Source organism: Salvelinus sp. IW2-2015, unplaced genomic scaffold, assembly GCF_002910315.2.
Source record: "Salvelinus sp. IW2-2015 unplaced genomic scaffold, ASM291031v2 Un_scaffold16303, whole genome shotgun sequence".
Lineage (NCBI taxonomy): Eukaryota > Metazoa > Chordata > Actinopteri > Salmoniformes > Salmonidae > Salvelinus > Salvelinus sp. IW2-2015.
The window spans coordinates 68,327-84,152 of NW_019957529.1; the positions used below are offsets into that span (position 1 = coordinate 68,327).

Sequence of the window (15,826 nt, forward strand, 5' to 3'; positions counted from 1 at the left end):
GGCCAAACCAACTTCGGTAAATGGGGAGGACTTTAAAATGTCTAAATCATTTGTATTTGTATTCAATTATATTTTGCACCGTACAATAAAACAATACATATTTAGATATGTATTTAATGTTTTTTAGATTTGACTATACATAGTTTATGTAAATGCTCGTAAATCATTTCATTTTTACTTTGGTCAACCCCCACGAGGTAATGGTGTTTTCTCAAAAGACATTCTTGACATATGCCCAAATACGGAGAAAATAAATGCATCTTCCTGTGCCTAATCATGAGTAAAATAACGTTGCTTTGGTGACACAATTTTAATTATATTAAAACTCGGATTTCCTTCATTTCACAAAACATATACAAAAATAGAATGATTATAGCTAAGCCATTTCCAACACTTCTACAACTACACTAGTTGAGCCCCACCCTCTTGTCATAGGCCAAAGGAACAGCAAACATAATAATTTTTWWAAATATTTTTTTTAACCTTTATTTCACTAGGCAAGTCAGTTAAGAACAAATTCTTATTTACAATGATGGCCTACCAAAAGGCAAAAGGCCTCCTGTGGGGACGGGGGCTGTAATTAACTCCTTTGTAAACTCTCCTTTGTAAACTCTAACTTTAAAAACTCCTTTGTAAACTCAGCACAAAAAGAAACGTCCTCTCACTGTCAACTGTGTTTATTTTCAGCAAACTTAACATGTGTAAATATGTGTATGAACATAACAAGATTCAACAACTGAGACAAAACAAGTTCCACAGATATGTGACTAACAGAAATTGAATAATGTGTCCCTGAACAAAGGGGGGATCAAAATGAAAAGTGACTGTCAGTATCAGGTGTGGCCACCAGCTGCATTAAGTACTGCAGTGCATCTCCTCCTCATGGACTGCACCAGATTTGCCAGTTCTTGCTGTGAGATGTTACCCCACTCTTCCACCAAGGCACCTGCAAGTTCCCAAACATTTCTGGGGGGAATGGCCCTAGCCCTCACCCTCCGATCCAACAGGTCCCAGACGTGCTCAATGGGATTGAGATCCAGGTTCTTCGCTGGCCATGGCAGAACACTGACATTTCTGTCTTGCAGGAAATCACGCACAGAACGAGCAGTATGGCTGGTGGCATTGTCATGCTGGAGGGTCATGTCAGGATGAGCACCACATGAGGAAGGAGGATGTCTTCCCTGTAATGCACAGCGTTGAGATTGCCTGCAATGACAACAAGCTCAGTCCAATGATGCTGTGACACACCGCCCCAGACCATGACGGACCCTCCACCTCCAAATCGATCCCGCTCCAGAGTACAATCCTCGGTGTAAAGCTGTCTTAGGCGTCTCACAGTACGGACATTGCAATTTATTGCCTTGGCCACATCTGCAGTCCTTATGCCTCCTTGCAGCATGCCTAAGGCACGTTAACGCAGATGAGCAGGGACGCTGGGCATCTTTCTTTTGGTGTTTTTCAGAGTCAGTAGAAAGGCCTTTTTTTCTCCCCAATTTCGTGGTATCCAATTGGTAGTAGTTACAGTCTTGTCTCATCGCTGCAACTCCCGTACGGACACGGGAGAGGCGAAGGTCGAGAGCCATGCGTCCTCCGAAACACAACCCAACCTAGCCGCACTGCTTCTTGACACAATGCACATCCAACCCGGAAGCCAGCTGCACCAATGTGTCAGAGGAAACACCGTACACCTGGCGACCTGGTCAGTGTGCACTGCGCCCGGCCCGACACAGGAGTCGCTAGTGCGCGATGAGACAAGGATATCCCTGCCGGCCAAACCCTCCCTAACCCGGACGACGCTGTGCCAATTGTGCGCCGCCCCACGGGCCTCCCAGTCACAGCAGGCTGCGACAGAGCTTGAACCCAGAATCTCTGGTGGCACAGCTAGCACTGCGATGCAGTGCCTTAGACCACTGCGCCACCCGCGAGGCCCAGAAAGGCCTCTTTAGTGTCCTAAGTTTTCATAACTGTGACCTTAATTGCCTACCTTCTGTAAGCTGTTAGTGTCTTAACGACCGTTCCACAGGTGCATGTTCATTCATTGTTTATGATTCATTGAACAAGCATGGGAAACAGTTTTTAAACCCTTTACAACGAAGATCTGTGAAGTAATTTGGATTTTTATGAATTATCTTTGCAAGGCAGGGTCCTGAAAATGGGACATTTCTTTTTTTGCTGAGTTTATATAAATATAGGACAAAACACACATCATGACGAGACAACACAGCACTACATAAAGAGAGGCCTAAGACAACAACATAGCAAGGCAGCACACATGACAACACAACATGACAACACAACATGACAACAACATGGTAGCAACACAACATGGTAGCAGCACAAAACATGGTACAAACAMTATTGGGCACAGACAACAGCACAAAGGGCAAGAAGATAGAGACAACAGTACATCACGCAAAGCAGCCACAACTGTCAGTAAGTGTCCACGATTGAGTCTTTGAWTGAAGAGATTGAGATAAAACTGTCCAGTTTGAGTGTTTGTTGCAGCTCGTTCCAGTCGCTAGCTGTAGTGAACTGAAAAGAGGAGCGACCCAGGGATGTGTGTGCTTTGGGGACCTTWAACAGAATGTGACTGGCAGAACGGGTGTTGTATGTGGAGGATGAGGGCTGCAGTAGATATCTCAGAMAGCGGGGAGTGAGGCCTAAGAGGGTTTTATAAATAATTATCAACTAGTGGGTCTTGCGACGGGTATACAGAGATGACCAGAATTATCCCTAATAGTGCTATTTAACTTCTTAATAGTTTGGTTGTTCACGGTATGAGCTACTGCTAGTTTACTACTATGATCCAATAACCATCTTTTAAATGAAAAAGGAATGCATTCTGCATGTTCCCAAGAGAGCTGGAATGGTTCTTAGTCTGTTGAACAGTATAACATTTTCTTCATCAGCAAGTTCAGCAGATGGGAACCACTACAATGGCAGGAATGAGCAATGGCAAACTCATCTTGAGACCATAATGTGTTCATGTTTACTGAAAGGAGACAGAGGGTCGCTGCTCCAAACTGGGATGGTGAGGAGAGCTTAACATAGTTTCACATTCGCCAAAAAACAAGCTCTAGGCTATGTCTAAACAAGTAACAACAATACATTTTTTCAAGTATTTCTGGGATCCATGAAGACAAACAATAACATTAACATGTATAAAATAATAGTAAATCTCTAGACCATTAAACCAATACGAACACACTTGATTCAGTTCATTAATAAGTCATTGATTAGTGAATTTAGTGTGTTGTGCCTGTCTGACCAAAATCAAAGAATCTTGCCTGGAAACATGACCTCATATTGCACTGCCCTTATTCAACCACTTGAGGGTGCTAGTCTCATAAGGGGGACTAAAACAAAGTTTCCATTCATAATTACAATCAATCAACTTCCAGTAGGAGTTTCACAGAAGACTTGCCTGAAARGATTCTGACTTTCTATGATCTAACACACCCACTCCTACCCACTGGTCAATAGTAGTGCACTATATAGGAAATAGGGTGCCATTTGGGCTCCTGAGTGGTGCAGCAGTCTAAGGCACTACATCTCAGTGCAAGAGGTGTCACTATAGTACCTGGTTCAAATCCAGGCTGTATCACATCTGGCTGTGATTGGGAGTCTCATAGGGCGGTGCACAATTGGCCCAGTGTCATCGGAGTTTGGCTGGAGTATGTAAATAGGAATTTGTTCTTAACTGACTTGCCTAGTTAAATAAAGTTGGAACATAGTAGTACCATCCCAATGATTTACTGCAGGTTGTGATAGGATGAAGTCATTAGCCCACAATTTTATCACATTCCTGGTTGGGAAGGCACTTGAGCTTTAAATGGAAGAGTGAAGAATTGTTTGAGTAAAATATCCTCCATATGAGTTATGATTGCCATGCTGTCAGGTAATTGGGGGTTATCTTTAGATTGGAGTAAATTACTGTAGTTTTAGTTGAAACCCTATTGAAAAGCAACACAATTTCCTTTGATGTTCAGTCACACAAAGACAGCTGGTCTTTTGTTATGTTGTATGTACCATAGAGATATGTGATTCAATATGACGTTCTATGGTAAATGTACCTCCATAGGTGTCTGATTGGTCAATGCTCTCTCTATCAGTAGGAACTACTGAAGATACCAACAACAAAAAAAGGCATTCATGATCTGTATTCTGGAAATAGCATGACGAAGACGTGTGTGATGCAAGGAATAAGGCAAAGGCMAAAAGTGGATGACCTGTCTTGGAAAGTTGTTCAAGCAAAGAAAGAATCACAGACTAGTGGTTTTATAGTGTTTTGTGTAATCTGTAAGATCGTCTCATAACAAAGCAGGAGCCATAACAAAGCAGGAGCCTTAGTGTTCAATCACTACTCAGAGGATGTCACATTTGTCAGTTTCATGTGCAGGGTCAAAAGGCAAGGAGTAGGGCTCCACCCACATGATAAAACATGGGCATGCAAGCACACACAATGCTAACTGGCATTTGTTATATGTGACACAAGCAACAATAGCTAGTCACAGCTGAAGCTCTCTTAGATATTGTTTATTTTTATTTTACCTTTATTTAACTAGGCAAGTCAGTTAAGAACAAATTCTTATTTTCAATGACAGCCTAGGAACAGTGGGTTAACTGCCTTGTTCAGGGGCAGAACGACAGATTTGTACCTTGTCAGCTCAGGGATTCGATCTAACAACCTTTCYGTTACTAGTCCAACGCTCTAACCACGAGGCTACGCTGCTGCCCCATTGTGAGGAGCCAAGACAACCATTACTGAAGTGTAGGATATTGAACATTGGCACAATATGAGATGGAAATTACACCATTTATTCCTTTTTAAGATAAAGTCCAAGTTATGGGGTCAGCCCAATAAGATTGATCAGAGTAGTATATAGGGCTGCCAGGCAACCAGATGTTCAGGTGTGAGGCCTAAAGTGACCTTTCTAAATGTGAATATGATACAACGACAAAAACCTTGATAGTCATTAATACATCTAAGGTCTTCTGTAAGAGGAAATACCCATGTTTAAATACCAAATGTATAAACTATTCCATTAATGGGACACTGATGATGAGTTAGGCTATACTCTTTCCAATAAGTGGTGTCAAAAATACAGTAACATTGACTGATGATGAAAGGCTACACATTGTTTGTACAGTAGGCCTTGTCTAAAATATAGGCCAACAGGTAGAGAGAGTAATTTTTGGCGTTGCAAATAGTCGCACTCGTCAATGACCAACCTATTCAAACGTCGCTGGAACTAGGTTGGMTCTGCCGCTCTCTTCCTAGAGTTGTGATAGCTTCAATCCGCTCTGCACTCGTCTATATTTATCGGGCCTCCACGCCATAAAAGGACGTAACTGCGGTTTGGCCATTCCATAGAGTGCCAATATTATTTTTGTTGTGTAGACGGCTGCCCTGTCCTCTGCTACCGCACCTACCTGCGGCTTTGCCTGGATATCAAGCTTCGTTGACTTACACCTGGAGTTGGATCACTTTTTCCTTTGKTTTCAGCAGTTGGTGGCTTTTTGGSCCTAGGTAAGTTATCGCGATACGAGTAACTGATACGCTTTCTGATTCATCAGCAAAATAGAAGTAACCAGAGGTAATTTTTTTCATAATTCGTTGTTGAATATTATGTTATGTTTAGTGTGCATTTTGATGGTGTGATTGTTTGCAATGTGAATCCTGTGCTATGCCAGCCTCAGTCGCACACTGCAATTTGGAATTTCAGATTCACAGGCTCTTCTCATATTAAAATCATGCCCTATTGGATTGAACAACTACTGAACCAGTGCACCTGTTGCCATCCACTCATGTCAGTTAACATACTATGCCTATTGCCGTTTAGAACAGCCAAAAAGTATTTTCAAAGCAATGGAATCTGGAAATCCATTGATTTCCATTAACAGGATATAYGCCTAGGCTACACCAGTCAAGTTATTTGGAAAAACCCTCAAKATATTTTAATTCTACATCTACTGAATCAATTTGGCAAATTTTACTATCAGAAAAAAGTTGTGCATTTTATTCCTTGTCCACTGATGTTGATAGTAGGCTACACTTGAGTTGTGTACAGAGCATGACGATATTGATCTGGCACAATCAATATAATTTCCCCCCTAATCCAATAGAGACAATGAAGGTCATGACCGTTCCTCTGTGATTATTTCAAGTAACATAATACAATAACAACAAGTATCATCAAGACAAATTGTAAATGAAACRGAAACATTAAACAAATAATAGCTTACAAAAGTACATTTCGCAYCAGTGCTTTAACTGTYTTGAACAAAACCATTCTCAWACACTAGCTAAGCAGACAGGCAGACTACAAGACACTGAGAATTCAGTGCCCGTGCCAGGAACACCGTGRAGGATGTCTGGATCCATTCCTTTCTACCAGAAACAGCACCGCCACTATGACCGTGGCTACCGCAGCAAGGAGGTGGAGTCGGCTGTTAGCCAGTACCAGTCGAGCAGCAGCAGCTATGCCACCCGCAGCAGAGCCAGTGCCAGTCTCAGTGCCAGCAGGGGGTAAGGAGGAGCAGGATGCCCTGCAGCACAGTAGCTCTGMCCCATATCCATGCATCCCCTCCATACTGGTGTCAGAAGATGGCCCTGCTGCCCTTGTAACCCCATCACCCCCACCCAACTTACTTCCTATCTCATACTTCTGGCAACTTTTCCCGTGCCATCATGGCCTCCACATCAGTCGGTCATGCTTAGTAACCCTTATTTCTCTGCGTTAAATAATAATWATTCTACTTCCTGCTTCTACACCTGCGGTATTAATGTTTGACCACTCCCAGTAACATTCTCCAACCTTATCTGTTTTCTCTAAAAACCATTCCACAAATATAACATGTCTGTGAATCTTGCATGAAGTTCCAAGTAGCGCGTTGCATGGATACTGTGTATATCGGTGTCTGTTGCACACTGCTTTGTCTGCTTTTGAACTAATGCACTTTTTCTTTCAAGACAACCTTCTCCTAGTTCTCACTATCATTCAGTTAACCAGAAATYGAACATCTCAGATTCACACCGGCTCTGTCGTCATAAATGTTTGGTGCAGGCTGGGTATAATCAAGCTTTAAAGGAATGCACTGGGTTGCATAATGAAGTGTTATGGTATTGGCCTTTGCCATGGCCTATAGACTGAAATAACATCCTGACCCATGCATACCATGTCTTTGGGAATGTGAGCTGTGGTGTAGATTCTCTGCCCTAGTTGTCTAAACCCCAGTTTTAATGGTTTACTTCCTTGAGGTCTTGTTTCCCTATTAAGATATTTTGTTTTTATTTTATTTATTTTTATTTCACATTTATTTAACAAGGTAGGCCAGTTGAGAACAAGTTCTCATTTACAACTGCGACCTGGCCAAGATAAAGCAAAGCAGTYCGACAAAAACAACAACACAGAGTTACACACAAAAAAACGTACAGTCAATAACACAATAGAAAAATCTATGTACAGTGTGTGCAAATGTAGAAGAGTAGGGAGGGTAAGGCAATAAATAGGCCACAGAGGTGAAATAATTACAATTTAGCATTAACACTGGAGTGATAGATGTGCAGATGATGATGTGCAAGTCGAGATACTGGGGTGCAAAAGAGCAAGAGGGTAAGTAATAATATGGGGATGAGGTAGTTGGGTGTGCTATTTACAGATTGGCTGTGTACAGGTACAGTGATCAGTAAGCTGCTCTGACAGCTGATGCTTAAAGTTAGAGAGGGAGATATAAGGCTTCAGTGATTTAAAAAAATATATATATTTTTTTTGCAATTCGTTCCTGTCATTGGCAGCAGAGAACTGGAAGGAAAGGCGGCCAAAGGAACTATTGGCTTTGGGGATGACCAGTGAAATATACCTGCTGGAGCGTGTGCTACTGGTTGGTGTTGCTATGGTGACCAGTGAGCTGAGATAAGGCGGGGCTTTAACTAGCAAAGACTTATAGATGAGCTGGAGCCAGTGGGTTTGGAGATGAATATGTAGTGAGGGCCAGCCAACGAGAGCATACAGTGGTGGTGTGTAGTATATGGGGCTTTGGTGACAAAACGGATGGCCCTGTGATAGACTACACCCAGTTTGCTGAGTAGAGTGCTGTAGGCTATTTTGTAAATGACATCGCCTGAGTCAAGGATCGGTAGGATAGTCAGTTTTACGAGGGTGTGTTTGGTAGCATGAGTGAAGGAGGCTTTGTTGCGAAATAGGAAGCCGATTCTAGATTTAATTTTGGATTGGAGATGTTTAATGTGAGTCTGGAAGGAGAGTTTCCAGTCTAGCCAGACACCTAGGTATTTGTAGTTGTCCACATATTCTAAGTCAGAACCGTCCAGAGTAGTGATGCTAGTCGGGCGGGATGGTGCGGGCAGCAATCGGTTGAAGAGCATGTACTTAGTTTTACTAGCATTTAAAAGCAGTTGGAGACCACGGAAGGAGTATTGTATGGTGTTGAAGCTCATTTGGAGGTTTGTTACCACAGTGTCCAAAGAAGGGCCAGATGTATACAGAATGGTGTCGTCTGCGTAGAGGTGGATCAGAGAATCACCAGCAGCAAGAGCGACATCATTGGTATATACAGAGAAAAGAGTCGGCCCGAGAATTGAACCCTGTGGCACCCCCATAGAGGCTGCCAGAGGTCTGGACAACAGGCCCTCCYATTTGACACACTTAACTCTATCTGAGAAGTAGTTGGTGAACCAGGCGAGGCAGTCATTTGAGAAGCCAAGGCTATTGAGTCTGCCGATAAGAATGCAGTGATTGACAAAGTCGAAAGCCTTGGCCAGGTCAATGAAGAAGGCTGCACAGTACTGTCTTTTATCGATGGCGGTTTAGGACCTTGAGCGTGGCTGAGGTGCACCCATGACCAGCTCGGAAACCAGATTGCATAGTGGAGAAGGTACGGTGGGATTCGAAATGGTCGGTGATCTGTTTATTAACTTGGCTTTCGAAGATTTTAGAAAGGCAGGGCAGGATGGATATAGGTCTATAACAGTTTGGGTCTAGAGTGTCTCCCCCTTTGAAGATGGAGCCTGCAGCCTATCTCTGCAGTAGATTGCAACTCCGCCCCCTTTGGCAGTTCTATCTTGTCGGAAAATGTTATAGTTAGGGATGGAAATTTCAGGATTTTTGGTGGCCTTCCTAAGCCAGGATTCAGACACGGCTAGGACATCCGGGTTGGAGGAGTGTTCTAAAGCAGTGAATAAAACAAACTTGGGGATGAGGCTTCTAATGTTAATATGCATGAAACCAAGGCTTTTACGGTTACAGAAGTCAACAAATGAGAGCGCCTGTGGAATGGGAGTGATGCTGGGGACTGCAGGGCCTGGGTTAGCCTCTACATCACCAGAGGAGGAGTAGGATAAGGGTACGGCTAAAGGCTATAAGAACTGGTCGTCCAGTGCGTTCTTAACAGCGAGTAAAAGGAGCAGATTTATGGGCACGGAAGAAAAGATTCAAGGCATAAWGTACAGAGCCTGTTGAAACCCCCTTGGACGGTTATGTCGGCAGACCAGTCGTGATGGATCGGCAGGGCTCCGTGTTGGCAGTAAAGGGTAGCCTAGCGGTTAGAGTGTTSGGACAGTAACTGAATGGTCGATGGTTTGAATACCTGTCAATGTGCCCTTTCGCAAGGCACTTAACACACATTTTCTCCAGGGGCTTTGTACTACTATGGCTGACCCTGTAAAACAACACATTTCACTGCACCTATCAGGTGTATGTGACAATAAAACATGTTTTTTGGGGGGGGATTGTTTCCACCTGTGGATTTCCCAGAACTGTTGAATTCCGTGGTCATTAATCTCTTTCAGTGGTTCGTTATTTGCTGTTTGAATGATTTTATTTAAGGAATTATTGATGACATGTAGGAGTATTTACGAGACTATTCTGGCAATCTATGGCCGGCCTAACAATAGTGGTTGTGACTATATTGAATGACGTGTTGAAATGTTGGCGGTCTCACTCTTATAAACACATGGCATCTCTAAATACACTGGCCTTGACAGTGTGCATAGGAGGTCAAAGGGTGTCTGTGGAGCTAATGGTCCCTCATTTGGGCCTTTATGGTTGAACCTCATGCTGTCAGGAATTTACCCAGTTTTCCCTGCCTTAGGGTTAGTGACACCATTGGTCGAACCATAGTACTCTACCTTGTCGCATAGAAATGTACTTATGGCATAGGGAATAGAAATTGTGTATTGACAAGACGGATCCAAATCAAAAAGCCTCAGTAAGTGACATTTTCTCCCCTGTTGATGTTTGAATTGAATAGCCTTTTGCTGTTAATATAGTCTTGATGGTGACATACCAGAAGTTATGGAGATTTTCCTGGTATTGTGCAGACATACCAATTGTTCCATTAGGAATACTCATTGAATGTGGATTGCCTTGCCTGCATTCCCATTCATTCTTATTGTAGTCTATCTACATTTATTTATTTATTGACCCTTATTTTACCAGGTAAGATTACTTATTTTCTTTTACCGCAATGAACTGGAGAAGATTTACAGGGGGAGGAGGGGATAAATGAGCCAATAGGAAGCTAGTGGTGATTAGGTAGCCATGATGGTATGAGGGACAGATTGGGAATTTCAAATCAAATTTTATTAGTCAAATGTGCCGAATGCAACAGGTGGTAGACCTTACAGTGAAATACTTACTTACGAGCCCCTAACCAACAACAGTAAAAAAAAAAAAAAAAACATGAGTAAGAACTTTTAACCTGTCTCCTCCCCTTTACCTACACTGGTTTGAAGTGGATTTAACAAGAGACATCAATAATGGATCATAGAATTCACCTGGATTCACCTGGTCAGTCTGTCATGAAAAGAGCAAGTTTTGTTCACTCAGTGTACATTGTATGCACACATAGGAGATACATATGACACTGTTTCATATTGTCTAGAATATATTTTTTTGCCTATAAGGCACTGTACTGTTAATTAAATGTTCATATACTTGTGAGAAAAAATTTGATGTAACCTAAATAATGGTTGTGTTGGATGTTTGGTTTAGAGGTCGACCGATTAATCGGACTGGCCGATTTTAATTAGGGCCAATTTTAAGTTTTCATAACAATCGGAAATCGGTATTTTTGGACACCGATTTGGCCAATTTTTTAAAATGGATTTTTTACACCTTTATTTAACTAGGCAAGTCAGTTAAGAACAAATTCTTATTTTCAATGACGGCCTAGGAACAGTGGGTTAACTGCCTTGTTCAGGGGCAGAACYACAGATTTTTACCTTGTCAGCTCGGGGATTCAATCTTGCAACCTCACGGTTAACTAGTCCAACGTTCTAAACACCTGCCTTACTTTGCACTCCACGAGGAGCCTGCCTGTTACGCAAATGCAGTAAGAAGGTAAGTTGCTAGCTAGCATTAAACTTATCTTATAAAAAACAATCTATCATAATCAATAGTTAACTACACGTGGTTGATGATATTACTAGTTTATCTAGCATGTCCTGCGTTGCATATAATTGATGCGAAGCGCATTCGCGAAAAAGGACTGTCGTTGCTCGACTGTACCTAACCATAAACATCAATGCCTTTCTTAAAATCAATACACAGAAGTATATATTTTGAAACCTGCATATTTAGCTAAAAGAAATCCAGGTTAGCAGGCAATATTAACCAGGTGAAATTGTCACTTCTCTTGCGTTCATTGCACGCAGAGTCAGGGTATATGCAACAGTTTGGACCGCCTGGCTCGTTGCGAACTAATTTGCCAGAATTTTACATAATTATGACATAACATTGAAGTRTGTGCAATGTAACAGGAATATTTAGACTTATGGATGCCACCCGTTAGATAAAATACGTAACGGTTCCGTATTTAAACTGAAAGAATAAACGTTTGTTTTCGAGATGATAGTTTCCGGATTCTACCATATTAATGACCGAAGGCTTGTGTGTTATAATTAAGTCTATYATTTGATAGAGCAGTCTGACTGAGCGATGGTAGGCACCAGCAGGCTCGTAAGCATTCATTCAAACAGCACTTTCGTGCGTTTTGCCAGCAGCTCTGCTGTTTATGACTTCAAGCCTATCAACTTCCGAGATTAGGCTGGTGTAACCGATGTGAAATGGCTAGCTAGTTAGCGGGGTGCACGCTAATAGCGTTTCAAACGGCAKTCGCTCTGAGACTTGGAGTAGTTGTTCCCCTTGRTCTGCATGGGTAACGCTGCTTCGAGGGTGGCTGTTGTCGATGTGTTCCTCGTTCGAGCCCAGGTAGGAGCGAGGAGAGGGATGGAAGCTATATTGTTACACTGGCAATACTAAAGTGCCTAAAAGAACATCCAATAGTCAAAGGTATATGAAATACAATTGGTTTAGAGAGAAATAGTCCTATAATTCCTATAATAACTACAACCTAAAACTTCTTACCTGGGAATATTGAAGACTCATGTTAAAAGGAACCACCAGCTTTCATATGTTCTCACGTTCTGAGCAAGGAACTTAAACGTTAGCTTTCTTTCATGGCACATATTGCACTTTTACTTCTCCAACACATTGTTTTTGCATTATTAAAACCAAATTGAACATGTTTCATTATTTATTTGAGGCTAAATTGATTTTATTGGTGTATTACATTAAGTTAAAATAAGTGTTCATTCAGTATTGTTGTAATTGTCATTAAAATTGTCGGTAAAAATACCGACTTAATCGGTATCGGCGTTGAAAAATCATAATCGGTCGACCTCTAGTTTGGTTTGTATTGTCAGGTGTGTGTGGGTTTTCAGCTGAGATCCTTTGTAAACTCAGKAAAAAAAGAAACCTCCTCTCACTSTCAACTGCGTTTATTTTCAGCYAACTTAACAACTATTTGTATGAACATAAGATTCAACAACTGAGACATAAACTGAACAAGTTCCACAGACATGTGGAAATTGAATAATGTGTCCCAGAACAAAGGGGGGGGGCATGAAAGTGACTGTCAGTATCAGGTGTGGCCACCAGCTGAATTAAGTACTGAGTCTATCTCCTCCTCATGGACTGCACCAGATTTGCCAGTTCTTGCTGTGAGATGTTACCCCACTCTTCCACAGGCACTGCAAGTTCCCAAACATTTCTGGGGGAATGGCCCTAGCCCTCACCCTCCGATCCAACAGGTCCCAGACTGCTCAATGGGATTGAGATCCGTGCTCTTCGCTGGCCATGGCAGAACACTGACATTCCTATCTTGCAGGAAATCACGCACAGAACGAGCAGTATGGCTGGTGGCATTGTCATGCTGGAGTGTCATGTCAGGATGACCCTGCAGGAAGGGTACCACATGAGGGGAGGAGGATGTCTTCCCTGTAACGCACAGTGTTGAGATTGCCTGCAATGACAACAAGCTCAGTTCGATGATGCTGTGACACACCGCACCAGACCATGACGGACCCTCCACCTCCAAATCAATCCCGCTCCAGGCCTCGGTGTAACGCTCATTCCTTCAACGATAACCGCGAATCCGATCGTCACCCCTGGTGAGACAAAACCGTGACTCGTCAGTGAAGAGCACTTTTTGCCAGTCCTGTCTGGTCCAGCGACGATGGGTTTGTGACCATAGGCGACGTTTTTGCCGGTGATGTCTGGTGAGAACCTGCCTTACAACAGGCCTACAAGCCCTCAGTCAAGCCTCTCTCAGCCTATTGCGGACAGTCTGAGCACTGATGGAGGGATTGTGCGTTCCTGGTGTAAGTCTGGCAGTTGTTGTTGCCATCCTGTACCTGTCCCGCAGGTGTGATGTTTGGATGTACRGATCCTGTGCAGGTGTTGTTACACGTGGTCTGCCACTGCGAGGACGATCAGCTGTCCGTCCTGTCTCCCTGTAGCACTGTCTTAGGCATCTCACAGTACGGACATTGTTTATGGTTCAGTGTTTAAACCCTTTACAATGAAGATCTGTGAAGTTATTTGGATTTTTACGAATTATCTTTGAAAGACAGGGTCCTGAAAATAATTTTTTTTCGGGGGGGGGGGTGAGGATGGTTGTGTCTTCCCTTCAACTACTCTCCTATGACCACAATGTTTCATTCCATCTCATTGGTCCTTTTTTAAAATGTTTTTTCATTGGTCCTATGTTTAAAACATTAAAACAAGTATCAAAACCGCACACTGGTGACGACAGACGATCGACCCTGTCTTAATTCTATCTTTTATTTTGTCATTGCAGACGTGTCATTACACTGCATGAACGAGCAATGCATATCCCTTATAGCTAGACCAGGTTTGTTGGTAGTCATTCCCCTGCTGTGCAAAGGGTTTTCTCTTTCTTCTTTGCACAGTTTGAGATATTTATTAGAAACACAGCTAAACCCATCCAAGCCACCCTCCTTGTTGATGATTAATATACCCAATAATACAACCTTTCTCCTCCTCATCCAGCCCTTCAGATTACATTGACATGACTTGATGTTATTACACTGTGTTAGGTTGACACTGCTGTATTGACATTATCCTGTGTCTTAGACTTAGTGCATCGTACTCTGGGCTGGAGGAGAGCAGACTGAGCCCAATCCCCAAGAGAGCCAAGCCCACCTARCTGGCTATGGACAAAGAGAACCAGATCATCGGCTATGTAGTGCCCATCTTCAGGGGCAGGTAAACGAGTCAACGACCTATGAACCTTAGTGATGTGGAGAAGTCAGGGACATTTTGATTTCAGTGAGTGATTCTGACCAATGACCATGAAAATGACCCCACTGCCCACTCTCTTCCCTGGCTTTGCTCCGCCACCTTAGTCAGGAGTATGCCAGTGGGCTTTCAGATACGGAGGAGGCCCGGATGAAGGAGAGTGCTGGATACATGGCTCGGAGGAATCTGTTCACCAGTGGGTTAGAGATGGAGAGGACGGAGAGGACGGAGCAGACGTCTAGGAAGGTGTCCATGCGCCAATCAGCCGAGCACATCTCCCTGAGCAAGAAGGTTAGTGCAGGAGTCTTTGATGTCATAGAGGGAAGTTTTCCTTGATCCCATCACATTGAGGAGATGGCATAATGCGCTCCTTTGTGACATCATAATGGGGATATTGAGTCTTTGACATGTCATAGATGTCAGTAGGGCTGCGCAATTAATCGAATTCACATCAAAATCGCAATATTGACGTGTGCATTATCCATTTTGCAGAAGCATTCAATATTTTGAAACGCCACTCAGCCGCATGTAACAGGCTCTCCTCTAGCTGCAGCCCAATTTGGTGACCGGAGTATTGGCGAGTGGGTGTATGGAAAGCGAATCAGCTAATTGGGCATATTTGTTGCCACTCAAGACTGTTTTATGGGTTTGATTAGGCTGCAGAGCGACCCGAACTGAGTTGCTTCTTACTGGGTATCACGATCGTGTAGCCGGCGGTAACAAACATGCCAATTTTTTTCTCTCCCATTATTTTATTTTATTTCAAAATAGCAGCCTACACAAGAAATAACTAATATTGATYACCATCTAGATGTCACCTTGATACATACAGCRTAATAATAAATGGGAGACAGTGCCCTTCGCTCCAGTTTGACAAGCACTACCGTCTGGCAACGGCGTGGGAAGTAGCTACCTAGTAGCCAATATCAAGGGGACAGTCAAAGTAAGCAAACTCATGAACCAACAGTACACCCATCAGTACTTTTATTAAAAAATAAAAAATTGAACGTTTTATAACTGAAAATGCACAATTATTTGTGTTAAACTAACAGTGAAGTCCGACTCATCCTCTGGCTTCGAAACAGAAGTACAAACTCTCGCGTTATGGTAGATCAATGTAAGGTTGTTTATGGTACGAAACGGAAGAACAAAAAACACAGCTCAATCAAAACCGTCTAACCTATAGCAGAGCACTTTCGACACAC

At 42.8% G+C, this 15,826-nt stretch overlaps 1 protein-coding gene across 4 annotated transcripts in view; it reads left to right on the forward strand.

Moving 5' to 3' along the window:
- Window positions 1–5,286: 5,286 nt before the first annotated feature.
- Window positions 5,287–15,826, forward strand: part of LOC112080386 (myomesin-1-like) — a 41,223-nt gene continuing 30,683 nt past the window's right edge. The window contains 4 exon segments of one of the 4 annotated variants that reach the window (XM_070442532.1): window positions 5,439–5,530; window positions 6,307–6,529; window positions 14,457–14,588; window positions 14,729–14,912. In XM_070442532.1, coding sequence (XP_070298633.1) covers window positions 6,372–6,529; window positions 14,457–14,588; window positions 14,729–14,912 — 474 coding nt within the window. In that variant the 5' untranslated portion in view covers window positions 5,439–5,530; window positions 6,307–6,371. 4 annotated transcript variants of the gene reach the window in all.